The following is a 17,062-nucleotide window of genomic DNA, read 5'->3' on the forward strand; positions in this document are numbered from 1 at the left end:
TATTACTCGATTAAGGTTCAAATCAATTCCATGACACAATTCTGGATCTGAAGGATTTCAATGTCATTGTCGTCGTCCTCCACTTTATCCGGTGGGTCTGAGTCGTGGGGGCAGCAGCCTCAGCAACGAATTCAACATATGAATTCTAATTGCTTTCTGGAAAGAGCGTAGGCCTCATAACACCTTAAATTGGGTGAGCTACTGATGCTACAAATGTGTTTTTCCAAGTTTACTGATTTTTATGACCATCAGTAACAGAATAATTTCTTTAGATCTCATAAAAAGGGGGTTGTAACAAGAGAACATCAGTTTGTACTGAACATTCTATTTTAGAGAAATCTCTTGGCTTCCTTGCATTGATTTGATATTAAAATTTTCCATATAATAGTGAGAACATAAAAGACATCTCCCCCTTGAAGAAACACCCTCAGCCCGCAATGTTGTTGGGTTTTAGAGGAATTGTTCACAGGAATCTTTTTAAAGCAGCTCTGATAGCAAAATAATTTTATCCATTAACTTTACTTCTGCTGTGCAGATTTCCCCCCATGGCAAATGTTCCAGATGAGAGCCTTTCCAGACCCTGAATCACTTTTCAAAAAACAAAACTTCACCACAGATTATTTTGGGCAATTGTGATATTATTATTACATCTACTGTAAAAGTTGGCTTTTGGTGCAGGGAACCCAAGTGATCCTTACTTCTTTGTTGGCCTAAAAAAAGTACCTCATCCCTGTGGCACTCTAATGGCTTCGTGGCTTGCTCAAAGAAAACCCAACCCAGAGAAGCTTGCTGAATATTAAACTACCTACTGAGCCATCACTGACCATCTGATGGATCAGGCCTGTGCCTGGGGCCCAGGAGTCCATCTACCTCCTCACAGTTTTGGAATATGCAGATAACACTGCACTATTCCACTCCACTCTAGCCAAACTGAAAGAAGGCCTGAGGATCTACAAGGAGGAAGCCAACAAACTCTACCTAAAGGTCAGCTGGGCCAAAACAAAGTTGATACACATCGGTTATGGAGTCCCCCCTCCGCTATAAATAGATGGAGAGGAAGTTGAATTTGTGTCTTCCTTCACCTACCTTGGATCAACGGTCACAAACAATGCCAACCTTAGACCTGAGATTAACCAGCGACGTGCGCTGGAGCCAGTGCAATGAAAGCCCTCTGGAAGCCACTGTGGCAACAACACTCCATCTCCAGAGCAACCAAACTACAGATAGAAACCTGGCCACTCAACAGGACTCTGGCTGGCAGAATTGATTGGCTTTGATACCAGAGCACTTTGCACAATTGCGGGTATAAAATGGCATCACTGAGTCCACAATACCACACTCCGAGAACACACGCAACAACCCTTGGCCTCCTGCTTGGTACCACAACGTTAAGTGGCCGGATGGAGTACCAGATGGATAGACGTTGTAACACGGGACCTGCAACAACTGGGCCTGTCAATGGCGGAAGCAGAGTCTCTAACCCCAGATCGACCCAAATGGAAAGGCCTGATGAACCTGATTGGCTCTACACACGACGCCACCCCAGATGACAAGCAAGGGACAGCATGATGATGACTGAGCTATGAATTCCTGCTTCACACCTACCTGACTGGGGTGCAAATGTCATTATCATCATTATTATACATCTACATGAAGGAAAAAAGACTGCCTCACCATCCCAGCTGATACTCAAACACTGTTGGTCATCAAGATGCTGACCCAAGACTGTGAGGAAAATCTATAAACCCAGCATTACTGCTGGGTGTGGCTGTTGCCTCAGTAACCATATTCAGTAATGAGGCCACTGACATCACAACAGCAAGGCCAGATGTTAAATAACTTGGAGGTCAGCAAAAGCAAGATTTACAGCTGCTGTTAACATTTTAAAAAATCCCAAACACAGTAGGGATGTCGACCGTCATGCATTCTGGATATTCAAATCATCACATAAAGCAAGGACCATATGACTGCAACATGGTTATCTCAACAACTGTATATTCCTGGTGCATCATTAGATGTGTACATAATGTAATTAAAAACATGAAAGTAGTTATGATACAGTTTATTTACGCTTCAGACACCCTAGTGATCATTTTTCTGCTCAAAAGTCTGTTTCCCAACCTATTTGAAGATACTGGTTGAACATGTTACAGCACTGCTAGAATAGTACTATAACAAGTTTTAAGAAAGTAAAACCCATTGGATCATTGGTCTCAACTGGAGTACATGGATCATGATTTATAAACATTAACCTCTAGGCTACTGAATCAACTACAGTATTAGAGTAATGACAAGATAAAATCAAGATTGAAAGAGAAATGATCGTTGTCGTTGTCCTCCTCCACTTATCTGGTTGGTCCAGATCGCGGGGGCAGCGGCCTCAGCAAGGGTGCCCAGACTGTCCTCTCCCCAGCCACTTCCACCAGCTCTTTTGGGGAATCCCAAGGCGTTCCCAGGCCAGCCGAGAGATATAATCCCTCTAGCGTGTCCTGGGTCGTCCTCGAGGCCTCCTACCAGTCGGGCATGCCTGGAAGACAATCAAGAGCCTCGCCTTTTGGCTAAGCTCCCCCTTTACCACGATGGACTGGTTTAGCACCCGCATCACTGCAGATGCCGCCCCAATCCACCTGTCAATCTCCCACTCCATCCTACCCTCACTCGTGAACAAGACCCCAAGATACTGAAACTCCTCCACCTGAGGCAGGACCTCCCCCCAAACCTGGAGTGGGAACACCACCCTGAAAGAGAAATGATACGAGACATAAAATAACCATAAAAGGGGGCTATCAATACATTACAATGTCCTGAAAGCCTCTTGTAGGCAGGTCACAGCCCAGATATGCCCAGCTGTTTTTGTTCCTCATGTCAAACAGGAGAAAATGCCTCAGTCTGGTAGAAAATATTTAGTTAGTGGAATTTGATGCTGTGATGGATGTGGGAACAAACATGTTCTTAAAAGATGAAAATAGTTTTGTTTTATTTTGTTTTCTGAGGGTGCTTTAAAAAAATAACCTCTACTCATTACTGAAAAAAATAATGACTGACACAAAAGTATTCATTACATGAGAAAAATAACTAGAAAAACTAACATTAAATAAATACATTTATTTATGGAGAAAATCAGTAGGCTAATACAAGAATTATATTTATTACCATATTATTACTCAAACAACAAGGAAAACAAGGGATAAAGAGGTGTGGGTATCTATTAGTAATACCAGTAATATAATCAGAGATTAAACTCCCAATATCAAAGTCAGAACTCCAAGTCAGAGATTAATTAGAGAGGTTTGGGATCTCACACAACCCACAGACTCTCAAACAACAGGCACAACAATAGTCTTGTTATGTACAAACACATCCTGCCCCCCCCCCCCCATTCTCATCCAAGATATACAGTCAATCAATATGATTTACTAAATGAATTCCATATCAGATTCAAGCCAAGTTATGATGATTCTGAAACTGAAAAGTAAATGTGCTCTCTAGGATTTCAAAATTCTATATTACATCCACTGTTCTCAAAGTCACTAGACTAAATATGAACTATATATATGTATATGTATATATATATATATATATATATACACATATATATATATATATATATATATTATATATACATATACATACATATATATAATCAACATTTTTGTCTTTTCCCCTTCAACAGATGTCAATGAGTGTGAGCTGCTGAGTAGTGTGTGTGGGGAAGCCCAGTGCGTGAATGTTGATGGTTCCTTCCTCTGCATGTGTACCAGTGGACAGGAGTACAATGTCATGGTTGCCAAGTGTGAACCCGTCCCCACAGGTGAGCCCTGTTCAGCTTTCGTACACATTAAAAAAGGTCTTGACTTATCTGGTGGGGTTGAATCAAGAGCATCTTGGCTTGTGGCCCTTTAGACCTCAGTCAGCTGGAGTCAGATGGATCCAGCTTTTCTGATTGTAACATCATTGTGCATCCACAGTGTTTTTCTAAATATAAAGTGAGGTATACCAATGTCACAAATACATAAATTGTTAAATGCTAAAAACAGCTAAAAAACAAAACATTGACATAATCAGCAATGGATCTCTGTAAAAATACCCATATGAGTATAGAAACTGAAACGCCAGCATCATAATGAACTAAAGCACAGGATAAAACACAAGTTTTTCTTTAGAGATGATGTGAGATAATCCGAAGCAGTAGTTGACTTCAAATAAGTAAACTGACCGTCCGCTTTTCCAGGCACAAAAGTCACCAGTCAAAAACACCAGCATGCAACATTCTGAAAGGACTGATTTACTAATATCTACAGTTGGGAGTGGCAATATTGAATAAGAGATTTCCTTTGCTGGAGTCCAGACATAATAATCAGGTCTGCATCATGATGACATCAAGTCTCAGATCATTTTGCACGAAATTCAACCCCCCACCTCCCTTCCTTCATCCCTCAGCTTCGTCTGTGGAACGTAAGGAGTGCTATTTCCGTCTGAATGATGAGAACTTGTGTGAGAGTGTTTTGACGAGCCACGTTACCCTGCAAGAGTGCTGCTGCACCTTGGGAGCTGGCTGGGGTGACAACTGTGAGGTTCATCCCTGCCCTGTCAATGGCACAGGTGAGTTTGTGGTCCAAGTTAAAACCACTCAGCGATGCAGTGTGCTTGCCAGCATAATAAAGATAATAAAAAAATGTCCAATTTTCTTAGACAACTGTACACGTGGGAAGCTTTCAAAACCAAAAAAGAAAAAAAAGACAGGTCTTTGAACAGTTTTGTGGCTATTCTGAATCTGCCTTCCCTTTATGAATCATCCTTTTCAGATTGATTGATAAAGCTAAAGGAAAAATGTACTAATACAGCAATGTGGTTGAAATATGTGTCATACTCATTCTAATAACTTGCTATGAACTGAGCATCTCTGCATCATCACCCCCTAAGACCAGTTTAACCAGATGTGTCCATCTGGAAGAGGTTTTATCCCCAGAGAGGATTTGCTGTATGGAGTTCCCACTGCTGACAGCTACAAAGGTAAGAGCAGTTCATTGACACCATGGAAATGGAACTCAGTTGTTAGCAGTTGCCAAGTTGTAAAGCCTTTTTTTAATCAGTAATTTATTAGCAATTAGAGTGACAGACATGTAAAACATTGCTGGTTTCATACCGCTACCTAAAATTTCTGTGATAGTTAAAGTTTGTATGTTTGAGTTGATGAGTACACAGAAGTTCCTCAAAGCATGAAATGAGGACACAATGACATTTTATTAACAGAACAGAGTGTTTGTCAAAAACGCTTTCTTCATTTGAAGTTTTTTCCATTTTCACCCAAAAAGAATCTAAATTCCTACCTCACACAGAAACTACATGAAGTTAATGTTTTATGAAAAAATTGTGGATTTAAACTTCAACAGAACTGGTTAGCAGAGGCACTTTTTTGGCCCATATGAAGGCTGCATACACAATAAGTGCAGACCCACATGTTCCAGCCCTGAGAGTCATTGTACTTCTAACACAGCAATTAAACAACATTGACTTTCTGGCTGTTTGCAGATGCAGATGAATGTACACTGTTTGGCCCTGAGGTGTGTAAAGGAGGCTTCTGTCTGGACAATGTGGGCAGCTACGAGTGTTATTGTAAGACTGGACAGGACTATGACCCCGTCAAACTGGAGTGCAGAGGTCTGTGTATGTGTGTGTGTGTGCACGCACACGTGTATTTGTGGATACTAATGTGGCTGAAATGACGAAAATCCTAAAATTGACTGATGTTTCTGTTAAATGTCTGTTTGCTTTTCTTTCCCGCAGACATCAATGAGTGTCTGGATGAGTCAGTGTGTGTTGGTGGACAGTGTTTGAACACAGAGGGGTCATACATTTGTTTCTGTACACATCCCATGGTGTTGGACCCCAACAGTAACCGCTGTGTCTTTGTTCCTGAGGTTGCTGGTGAGAAGGTTTTTACTTGCATGTTTGATCAAAGAGACATTTGATGAGATGTGAACTTCAGCTTGTTCCACCACAAATGTTTTGCTTTATTCCAAAAGGAACAGCAAATATACTTGTGTAGCAGCATTTATCCAGTACTTTACACAAGACATTAAAATAGCAGTACAGTGTACCAACATAGGCATTACAGAAGTAAGAGTGCAGCCACTACACTTATTTTAAAGGAATGTTTTGCTGGTACAACTTTACAACAAGTTTCTAATAAAGGCTTAATAAGTGGTTGTAAGTGTGTTATTTCCTGCATTGTAAACTGTATTTTTATCCATCTTGACTGAATAGGCTATCGGCTCTTGCTAGTTTGCCACTTAACAATGCAGTGGTAAAGCACACAATTTGCCAAATACAGATTCCACAGTGCTGTATTGGAAATGAGGTGATAAATGATTTACAACTGTAAATTAAACTAAGATGTGTACAATACAAGTAATAATCCACAATTTTTTTTAAACCTTGGAAAGGGGAAAGATTTTTTTTAATTGCTACCCTTTTATAAAACAAAAATGTTGATTTAAATACAGGGTTTGTGGTAGACCTGATCAGAAGCCTTTTGTGTAAATGGAACATTTCAGGACCCAGGGGGAGAGACCAGTACAAGAATTTTAAAAATCTCTCCATTTACATACAAGAACCTTTAGTTCATAACAGTTGGTTAATAATTTATACACTATTATATACTGTATAAGATTGCGAAACAAGCATTACGTGAGTAAGATTAACCAATTAATAATGATTTTTTGTGAAGTTAGATTTTAAAATGTATCACTTTCATGGGCTTTAACACAGTTACTGTATGTAAACAGAAAACATGAAATTGTATCTGTCTGTTAGTTGCTTAAAACATTTGGATGGAGACTCATCTTATACAACTGTGCGTGTTTGTGTATGTGATTGCAGAGCAACATGAGATGGGGCAGATAGACTTCCAGGGTATCTGCTGGCAGCGTGTGACAAAAACTATGACATGCACCCGGCCACTGGGTCCCAACAGGAAGACCACATACACAGAGTGCTGCTGTCTGTATGGAGAGGCTTGGGGCATGGACTGTGCCTTGTGCCCGCCTAAAAAAACAGGTACACTCTAGACAACACACATACTGCTCCAACCATGTCATCAGTGCAAATCCAGATAGACTGTGTGTCAGCATATTCTCTGTTTGATGAGCCATGTTCGCCAGGGTTGACACAGTCATGTAAACAAGCTGTCAAGTGTCTCAAGTGTGAGACAGAGCGTCGTCTAACTTCTCGGCAGGCGTCATTTCCCTCATAACTCTTTATAACAAGCTGGATGGGATTAATGAAAGATGAAATGTAAACATTCTGGGTTCGAGCCCCGGCTGGAGCATGGGATCTTTCTGTGTGGAGTTTGGATTTTCTCCCTTTGCCTGCATGGGTGGCTGTGAGAGCGAATGGTTGTCTGTCTATATGTGTTGGCCCTGGGTGTACCCTGCCTCTCGCCCAAAGGCATCTGGGATAGCCCCCCCCCCCCCCCCCCCCAACGCTTAACAGGATAAGCAGTAGAAAATAGATGGATGGATGGAGTATAAACACACCTCATGGCCCAGAGATGAGTATAAGACAACTGACAGTCTGATGATCTGCTGCAAAGATAAAACGTTATTCATGAAGTTAAACATTTGAACACATTTGTGAGGTGAGTCTTCTAATTTGTTGCTGCCTCTGCACCAGAGCGATATATGTAAAAAAAAAGGTTTTTTAAATAGTTACATTGTAATGGGTTATTTTATCAGTTTTTGCTCGACAGTTGTAGGACCTGAAACACATTAGTGTGCCTACAATGTGTTACTGCCAGGCACACACACACACACACACACACACACACACACACACACACACACACACACACACACACACACACACACACACACACATATATATATACACACAAACTTATTTTGGATGAAAGAGATAGTGGAAAGAAGCTAGTACAATTAATGTTACAAACAAATTTACATCTTTACTTTACAGCAGCCCCAGCAGCCCCTGTGTGTATCTCTCTTGTCATGGCAGGTTCTCCTGAAATTTGGAGAACGCTTTTAGTCCAGTCTTTATTGTAGATACATGCAGGAAAATGTAGTCAACTTCACAGGCCAAGCTCATCTTACTTGGTGGTTCAAACCATTCAGTAGCTGAAATAGCAGTGCCCCCCCCCCCCATTTTGAACTGTACAGTAACATAGTTATATTATAATACAGAGCCAAAATATGAGATCACAGACTTCCTTAGACCCCTAATGATACAGCCATTGAGTTTGAATTGAGTCTAGTGAGCAGGTGTTGACAAATGCGCGCACACAAACACACACACACACACACATATACACAAAACTTTTTTTAGAGATGAATGAGATTTATTTTCAGGGAAATGTTATAGGTGGAAAAAATCTGAAGTAGAGTATCAAGTGAATAGTAATTATATTTTTATATCCATCATGAACACATAAATGACAAAGTTTAAATAACTTCAATATTTAAATTACATTTTTCTCAACATTGACTGCCTACAAAATATCTTCCCACATGCCACCTGCATCTACCAAGTCACTTAACTTTAAAAAAGACTACAGTCGGCAAAGTAGCATTGACTGATGAGGCAAGGGGCCAACTAAAAAAAAAAACTTGTGTGAAATTATTAGTTGTAAACACTTTGTGTAAACATCTTTTTAGGGATTTATGTTTTTTTTATGATTTATGTCTCTCAGAGGATTATGCAGCCATGTGTAACCTTCCTATGGGTGGTGGGCGGCGTCCGTATGGTCATGATGCCCTTGTCGCTGGCCCCGTCCATGAGTATGAAGTGAGCCCTGACTACTCACCATCACCTGAGGAGCAGGCTGCCCTGCCTTTTTACGAGAATGAAGAACGTAAGTATTTGCTTTTTGTGTGACTTCTAGGTTAGCAGAATACCAGTGCTGAAACAGGAATATTTAAGACCAGATAAAGAGGACAGGAAGGAACATTAGTCTCTCAGAATGTTTTCAGGTTTCAGGAACAGAGACCTTGTATTTAACTTGGTCAATAGAGGTCAATAGAAGTATGTGCGCATGTAGATTATGCATCACTTGACACCAAACTGAATGATGAGGTACAAGAATTTTTTGAATGTGCATGTGACATTGATTTAAGTGACTTTGGAAGACTGTTAATGCAATACAGTGTATTACACAAGCTCATTTTAAAAAATTGGAATTAATTCATGAATATTAAGAATAACATCAGGATTTGGAACAGATTTTTGGGACCATTCTTAATCAATGATCAGTATGAAAAGTTTTCAGTGTAAAGCTATCAGTAGAGAAACATCCTACAAAGCCCTTTAACACAAGGTCACAGTGTCATATAGACTGACCTTTGTTGGGTGTTAAACCTAGTATCACTGCAGGCTCTGCTTCTTGTTTACGTGCTGTCATTGTGCAAAACTTTGCTGCCATCTAGTGACAGAAGTATTAGAATTTACTGGTCTCCAGCTGCAGCAGCTGAATACTCCCCCTTCACCTGCAGTCATGTTATTTGTCATATCCAGTGCCCTAAAGTCAAGTCAAGTCAAGTCAATTTTATTTGTATTGCACCAAATCACAAAAAAAGTTATCTCATGACACTTTACAGGTAGAGCAGGTCTAGAACCACACTCCTTCAATGAATGTACACCCAACAATTCTCCATCAGCAAGCACATCCTGCAACAGCGGCAACGAAAACCTTCCTTTTAACAGGCAGGAATGTCGAACAGATCCAGGCTCAATGGGTGCGGCCTTCTGTTTTGACTGGTCGGGGGAAAGAGAGCAGGACAGAGACAGAGACAGATAATGGAGGAAGATAGATATACAGAAGGAAAGAGTGGGACAGAGATAAAGAGAGTGATAAAGGGAAGAGACTGTTGGACAGATGGGGACGTGAGCAGGTGGAGCTACGGGTGGCAGCTTGAGTCTCTTCAGGTCTGCAACCTCCTCCAGCAGCACCTGGGATCTGGGATGAGGGGAGCCCAAAGGCTCCGGAGAAGAAGACGAGTTAGTAATACGTAGGGCCAGCCTAAGCAGCCCAACGATAAGCCTGATCAAAAAGGAAGGTCTTTAGTCTGCTCTTAAAGGTAGAGAGGGTGTCTGCATCCCGGACCGAAACTGGGAGACGGTTCCCCAGGAGGGGAGCCTGATAGCTGAAGGCTCTGTCTCCCAGTCTACTTTTAGAAACTCTAGGAACCACAAGTAAGGAGCCTGACTGTTGAGGACTTTGTATGTTAGAAGGAGAATTTTGAATTCTATTCTAAATTTGGCAGGGAGCCAATACAGAGAAGCCAGTAAAGGAGAGACATGGTCTCTTCTACTAGTTCTCTTCAACACGCGGGCAGCAGCATTTTGGACCAGCTGGAGAGTCTTTAGGGACCTACTAGTGCAGCCTGATAGGAGGGAATTGCAGTAATCCAGCCTGGAAGTGACAAAGGCATGGACTAGTTTTTCTGCATCCTTTTGAAACAGGATGTGTCTGATCTTAGCAATGTTTAGTAAATGAAAGCAAGCAGTTCTACAAATTTGCTTAATGTGGGCATTAAAGGACAAATCCTGATCGAAAAGAACTCCTAGGTTCCTTACGGTCGTGCTGGGGGCCAGGGTAATTCCTTCCAGGGTACCTATCTCATTAGATAGGGTGTCTCTTAGATGTTTTGGGCCCAGGACAATGACTTCAGTTTCATCAGAGTTTAATAATAGGAAATTAAGGGTCATCCAAGTTTTTATCTCCTGTAGACAGGCCTCCAGTTTAGTCAGCTGATTTATTTCATGAGGATGCATTGATAAGTACAGCTGTGTGTCGTCAGCATAACAGTGAAAATTAATTGAGTGTTTCCTAAAAGTGTGACCAAGAGGAAGCAGATAAAGGGTGAAGAGGATTGGTCCAAGCACAGAGCCTTGTGGAACACCATAAGTGACTGCAGTGGTTTCCGAGGGTTTATCATTAGTTAGTACGAGCTGCGATCGACCTAGTAAATATGACCTGAACCAGTTTAGTGCAGTTCCTTTAATGCCAATGACATGTTCCAGTCTCCGTAGAAGGATATGGTGATCAATGGTATCAAAAGCTGCACTAAGATCTAATAAGACCAGCACAGAGACCAGTCCCTCATCTGATGCTAGTAGGAGGTCATTGGTAACTTTGAATAGTGCTGTTTCTGTGCTATGATGAATCCTGAACCCTGACTGGAAATCCTCTAATAGGCTGTTGCTATGGAGAAAGTCACAGAGCTGTTTAGCAACTGCTTTCTCCAGAATTTTGGAGAGAAATGGAAGATTTGATATTGGTCTGAAAGTTTTATTGGTCAAAAGAAAGCTTCACCTGAGACAGGACATTATAAGCTCCTTGGTAAGGGCACAGCTATGAAGCTGTCATTCTCTATTGCCAAGTTTTAAAAACCAATTATTAATCAAATGTCAAAATGAATTGAATCAGTTTTTTACAAAGCTTAATTCGTAGCTTCCACCTGCCTTAAGCCAGACTTAAACCAGAATCTTTAGACATGTAAATATGTAAACATAAAACAAAACGATTGACTATTTAAATGAAGTGAAACAGTCCCATTGTCATGTTTGATTCTTCTCTCCTGACATGAAATAATTATGATCAACATACTTACACATACAACACACATTGTTTACTTTGAGTATAAAGGACCTATGTAAACTTCTTATTCTCATTTCACAATTGCATTCTTAGTAACACACACACATACACACACATACTTTCTTGTGATTGAACAGATCCATTCAAGGCATTCGAGGGTTTGCAAGCAGAGGAGTGTGGGATACTGAATGGCTGTGAGAATGGTCGGTGTGTGCGGGTTCAGGAGGGTTACACATGCGACTGCTTCGATGGATACACCCTGGACCTGTCACGCATGGCCTGCACTGGTAAGAGAGCTGTCAGACTTCCCCTAAATATCCTATCTCTGAGAGTGGAGTTCTTATCGAATCTTTCCTTGTTTATCCCCAGATGTGGATGAGTGCTCAGAACTTAATAACCGCATGTCGCTGTGTAAAAATGCTAAATGCATCAACACAGTTGGTTCCTACCAGTGTGTGTGTCTGCCAGGATTCAACGCTTCTGACAAACCGAACTACTGTGTGGAGGCAGTGACACACCAAACAGCAACACAAGCACAGTGAGCGGACACTAGGGGGCAACAAGAGACTCTAAAACCACACGCACAAGCTTGTATTTCTATACTTGTGAGGACATCCACAGACTCCAGTCATAGCTGAACATTAAAAATATCCTCATGGTTTGGCTTCAGGACCCCACACCATCCAAAATACCCCACAGCTGCACATCAACACTGTTGTAGAACAGTGAGGGACGGAAAAATGAGGGACTGTAAATTAAACCATGCATCTGATTTTAATCTTTTCCCCCAAATCTAAATTAAATCTTCACAAACAACACCTTTAATGAATCCGAGCTCTAATCTGGACTAAGCGGCTGATCTGCCTTCTACCAGTCTGGTTCACTTCACGCCCCTAACCCCCACTCTACCATCCCCACAGGACTTCTTTTCTTTCATATATTAGCTATGTATTATCTTCTTTTTAGTGTTTGTCCAGCCTGAGTATTTTAAAATAAACTCTTATTGATAAGGCCCATTTTATAAAGATTTTAAGTAAAAATTGCCCAAATTAGTTTTGTTTCTTAATGTCCTTAAGAAATAGTCAAACATTGTGTTCCTCCCACAGTAGGGTGAAAAGTTAGGTTCCACCCTTGCGTGCTAAAGACGTCTGTCACAGTCTATGTCAGACAAAATCACCCCGCTGAAGTAATTATGGATCCACAGTGCACTATTTACCTGTCTTGCAATCTGGAATATTCATGGTGGATTCAAACATTTTTAGTTCAGAACTCCAACCAAAAAAACCTATGGAGGTCGTGAAAGTTGTAGTTGGTCAAGTATCGATAGGTCGCTTGGTTGCATGAAAAAAAAAGTACACAGGAAGTTATTGTTACAGTCTCAGAATCATGGTCTCATTTATCTCACCACATATTTGCGCTTGTAAGCACACATATCTAAGTTTGAGTATTACTGTTTTGTAGTTTAATGGAAACTAACAAATCAAACCATGTTAATGCTATCTTAAATGTAGATTTAAATCATTAAATTATTATGTAAGCATGTGATGACTAATTTCACCCCATTGCTTGAAATAATGAATACAAGTTGCTTTGGAAAGCTTTTGGCTGCTCCAGACTATGTCAGTTGCAGCAACCACACCCAATCCTAGTGCATGTTCCATGTTAGGCCCCTGACACAGCAGGCCTACAGCCGTAGGTCAATCTAGGGCTGTTGAAAAGAACCTCTGTGGATCTAGACTTTGGGGCGTGTACCACCTTGTAAGACTAAACTTGTTGACCATGCAATGGAAGCTGTCGATAAGAGAAATCACTCTCACGAGTCAGCCAGTGAATCAAGTCAACAAACATTAACTCAGCCTCATATAATGTCAGTATTTTTTTTATGTTGTTGATGTGTGTTTTCATATCAGCTCTGTTGGTACAGCCGACTACTAGAGTTTTGTGTGGATGGATTAAATAATTCCAGCATGAAACTCCTCTGTAAATATCATATAAAAACACCCAGTTTCACATTTGATTGTACCTCTGTATTGAACACACTGAAATGATGAATATAAACCTTTCCATCTCACACTTGAAGAAAAAGTAAACAGAGAAAATGTCTGTCAATAGAAACAAACTACAGGTAGATGATGCTTGCAGTAGTTCATTTTTTTAACCTTTATTCTTGCAGAGTGTCCCAGTTCCATACTACATTCTACATCTATGTTCTATAGGACCTTCCAGATTGCAGGGTAACACAGGTGTAATTAATAACATTGATTATGGCCTTGTTACATTTAGGGGTTATTTACCTTGCTGTGGCATGTGAAAGAGCTTATTGGCTTAAAGGAGGGCCACCTCTGCCACCTTTTTTTTGGGCTTTTTTTGTTTCTTTGTTTAACGTATTCTTTAACTTTTTTTTTAATTCAAAAAAGAAACACGATAAACAAACAATACGGCATAAATCTGTATAAATGTTTTTTTGAATCATACTCTGATCATCTACCCTCCCTCCTCGCTCCCGCTTGCCTTTCCCGGAAGCAAAGTATGTCACTGAATAGATCAGCATCAGTTACATAGCGTTTTGTTTTAGTTCACAACCTACACTGACAATGAATTACCACAAATATAGCCTCCATAGCTAGCTAGCAAAGTCGGCAAATGGGTTACTTACCTGTCCAAAAGAAAGGCTGCTATTTGTGCATCCAAGCTCAACCTTTTGATTCATTTAGACTCCTCCAGTAAGCAAATGAATCCCCACGAATCACTTGTGTTGCACCGAGCCTTTAATCCTTCTCCCTCTTATCTATTGTTAGTTCTACAAAAAGCCTTTTTCTTTTTGCTGTGTTTTCTTCTGGCTCCATGCTGGTCCTCCTCGACACTGCTCACCCAACACCGATCCAACAAGGCGTTGATGCCCGCTTTAGGCATCCTGGTCTCCGTCTTTTGACGGTGTTGATGTGTATTAGGGATTTTGCTGCTTCCTTTTTTAAACATCATAGTTTATTGATTGCCATTGAGATATCATGACGAATTCAGGGATTATAACAAAGTACATAGAAATCTGGGAGCCTACCCCTCCTTTAAGATGGTTGGTTTGGATGTTGGTGTGATAGGAAACACAGCTGATACGTGAGTGACACCATCATCCGCAGGTGTGAAGAAGTTGATACTAAAACTTTAATTCTAAAGCTAGTTTGATAGATATTCATACAGATTTGATCATTTCCTGTTGACGCTACGTACAAGAAATCAACATGTGTATGCTGTCCCTTGTGTCTTAATGAGGGGTCGCATGTCTCACTTCTGCTGTGGGGGAATCACTGCAGGTACTTAATCATTCAGACTTGGTTTCCAAATCCATATTAAATCAATTAGCTTCACACTGTATATGGGTAGGAAACTGTGTATGTAGGTAGGCAGTTCTGACAACAGTCAAATTAAATCTAAAGCTGTGCTAGAAGATCTATTAGGCTGGTCTTCAGCACAGAAGTCCTTTGAGTTAATGATAGTTGGTACATGCTAATATTGATTTTTATTAAAATGTGCGTACAACAAGTACAACTAATCAAAATACTGGACAAATCATTAAATTGACCAGATAATGTGGCAAAAGGAAAAATTCCCTCCCTCTGATGGAAACATGAACAGAGTCAATAATGAATTACATGAATTATCCAAGTGGTGAGATACTGTATATCCAGAGTAAGCCAGTTTATCTCCAAGTTCAATTTTGTTCTTTCTCTTTCTTCTATATATGCATTTCATGTATGCATTTCTACCATACACCTGTCTTAGCACAGTATTCGATTGGGTCTCAGATGTCACAGAGAAGTTGCATTTAAATCATTCTATCGTTGGTTCAGTTCAAGATGACAGTCATAGTTAAATCGAAGCACAGCAAGTGAAGCTAATCTTTTCCTTGTTTATTTTCAGCAGTGTATCTTTCACCTTCTAGATCCCTGAGAGGATGTTTGGTCCTTAAAAGTACAGAAATACAACACACAGACACACACACACATGCATACACACACACACACACACACACACATACACACCCACACGCTTTCTTAATTAAAGCCCATGTACTCTGCACTGTATCAGACACACGAAATGAAATAAACAGTACTTTACTTGAGATGAAGATTCTACTTAATCTAATATGTGGTGCCTAAGTGGGGAACAACAACACAGAATTGTATAAAATTTATGTTTTGTCTGTTGCTTTTAAAAGTTTGTTTCTTACTGTTTTTAAAAGGAGTTTTATGTGCGTGTTCAGAGGTCATTTTATCCATGTAACATGTTGACAAACCCTATGGACATGTGCTGGGGGATCCAGGTGTATTTGCTACCCAGTCAAACTGATTGTGGATATTTAATTCTGTGAAGAGGCCAGCTGTCGGCTCCCTCTCTTCCTCCATCGCTCTCCCTCTAAATACAAGCTTGTTTCTACACCACAGCAACACCAAATAATGCAGGACCATCTTGATGCACCAAAAGAATGAGCTCATGTGAAGTTTTTTGAATGTCTAGTAAGATTTTGTCTTGAGTGGTTAAATTTCATCCACTTGTTGTCAAAGTTAAAGACTTTCCTTGTTACTTGGTATTCCCTCCATTTTCCTCCACCTCAGAGACTGAAATTCACTGTCTTATTTTACATACTTCTCTGTTTTTCACTGCAAAGTCTTGCCAGGTTGCAAAGCTGCTAGGGGACAGCGAGGGGGGAGAGAAGAAACTTGTGTACATTTAAACAAAAGAGTGGAGAAAACAGCTGATGTATTTGTAATTTGTACATGAATAAATAGCTTTTTCTATGAATTCATATTACAATGTACATTAAACCCCTTGGTAATAAAACACAAAGTGTAATGTTTACATTGAATTGACTGTCTCTTTTTATTCCTCTGAATCAGCTTCTGGTTGGGTTTGTTTTTGCTCCTGTCACATTTCTCACTGACGGGGTTTCTTCTGACAGCAATTTAAAGTCCAGAGTCTCTATGATAGCAGCACAATGGTGAGAAGAAGGGAGAACTCAAACATGTTTTGTTAATGTCATAGTGCACAATTAAATGTCACATATCAAAAACAGTAGATTTTTCTCATAATTTGTTTGATAGAACATTTTTCATGAGCCAATAAATATTGGAAATATTTAGGGGGAAAAAAACACTGCAATAAAATGAACTCTTACTTTTTACAGTCTCAATCAATGAGACGAAGTGAACAGAAAGAAAAGGTCAAGCAGTTTTTATTGGGTCATTGTTTTTCCCTCAAAAGAGTACCAGTTCATTGAAATTTGCATGTTCTGTAAGAGCTTCCTTTTTTGTAGTACTTGTGATATTGTAAAAAAAAAAAAATTCAGCATATAAGGAGATCAAAATCAGCATACAAGGAGATTGAAATCGAATGGCTGACACACACACACACACACACACACACACACACACACACACACACACACATGGG

General features: G+C 40.2%; 1 protein-coding gene across 5 annotated transcripts in view; it reads left to right on the forward strand.

Moving 5' to 3' along the window:
• Window positions 1-16,469, forward strand: part of ltbp1 (latent transforming growth factor beta binding protein 1) — a 133,864-nt gene extending 117,395 nt beyond the window's left edge. For all 5 annotated transcript variants that reach the window (XM_086179748.1, XM_086179749.1, XM_086179750.1 and 2 more), the window contains 9 exons: window positions 3,674-3,811; window positions 4,441-4,602; window positions 4,924-5,013; window positions 5,533-5,661; window positions 5,788-5,928; window positions 6,883-7,059; window positions 8,708-8,869; window positions 11,752-11,901; window positions 11,984-16,469. In XM_086179748.1, coding sequence (XP_086035874.1) covers window positions 3,674-3,811; window positions 4,441-4,602; window positions 4,924-5,013; window positions 5,533-5,661; window positions 5,788-5,928; window positions 6,883-7,059; window positions 8,708-8,869; window positions 11,752-11,901; window positions 11,984-12,156 — 1,322 coding nt within the window. In that variant the 3' untranslated portion in view covers window positions 12,157-16,469. The remainder of the gene's footprint in view (window positions 1-3,673; window positions 3,812-4,440; window positions 4,603-4,923; window positions 5,014-5,532; window positions 5,662-5,787; window positions 5,929-6,882; window positions 7,060-8,707; window positions 8,870-11,751; window positions 11,902-11,983) is intronic.
• Window positions 16,470-17,062: the final 593 nt, after the last annotated feature.

This window comes from Aulostomus chinensis, chromosome 16 (genome assembly GCF_037954235.1).
Source record: "Aulostomus chinensis isolate RoL2024-O1b breed Wild chromosome 16, RoL_Achi_v1.0, whole genome shotgun sequence".
NCBI classification, from domain to species: domain Eukaryota; kingdom Metazoa; phylum Chordata; class Actinopteri; order Syngnathiformes; family Aulostomidae; genus Aulostomus; species Aulostomus chinensis.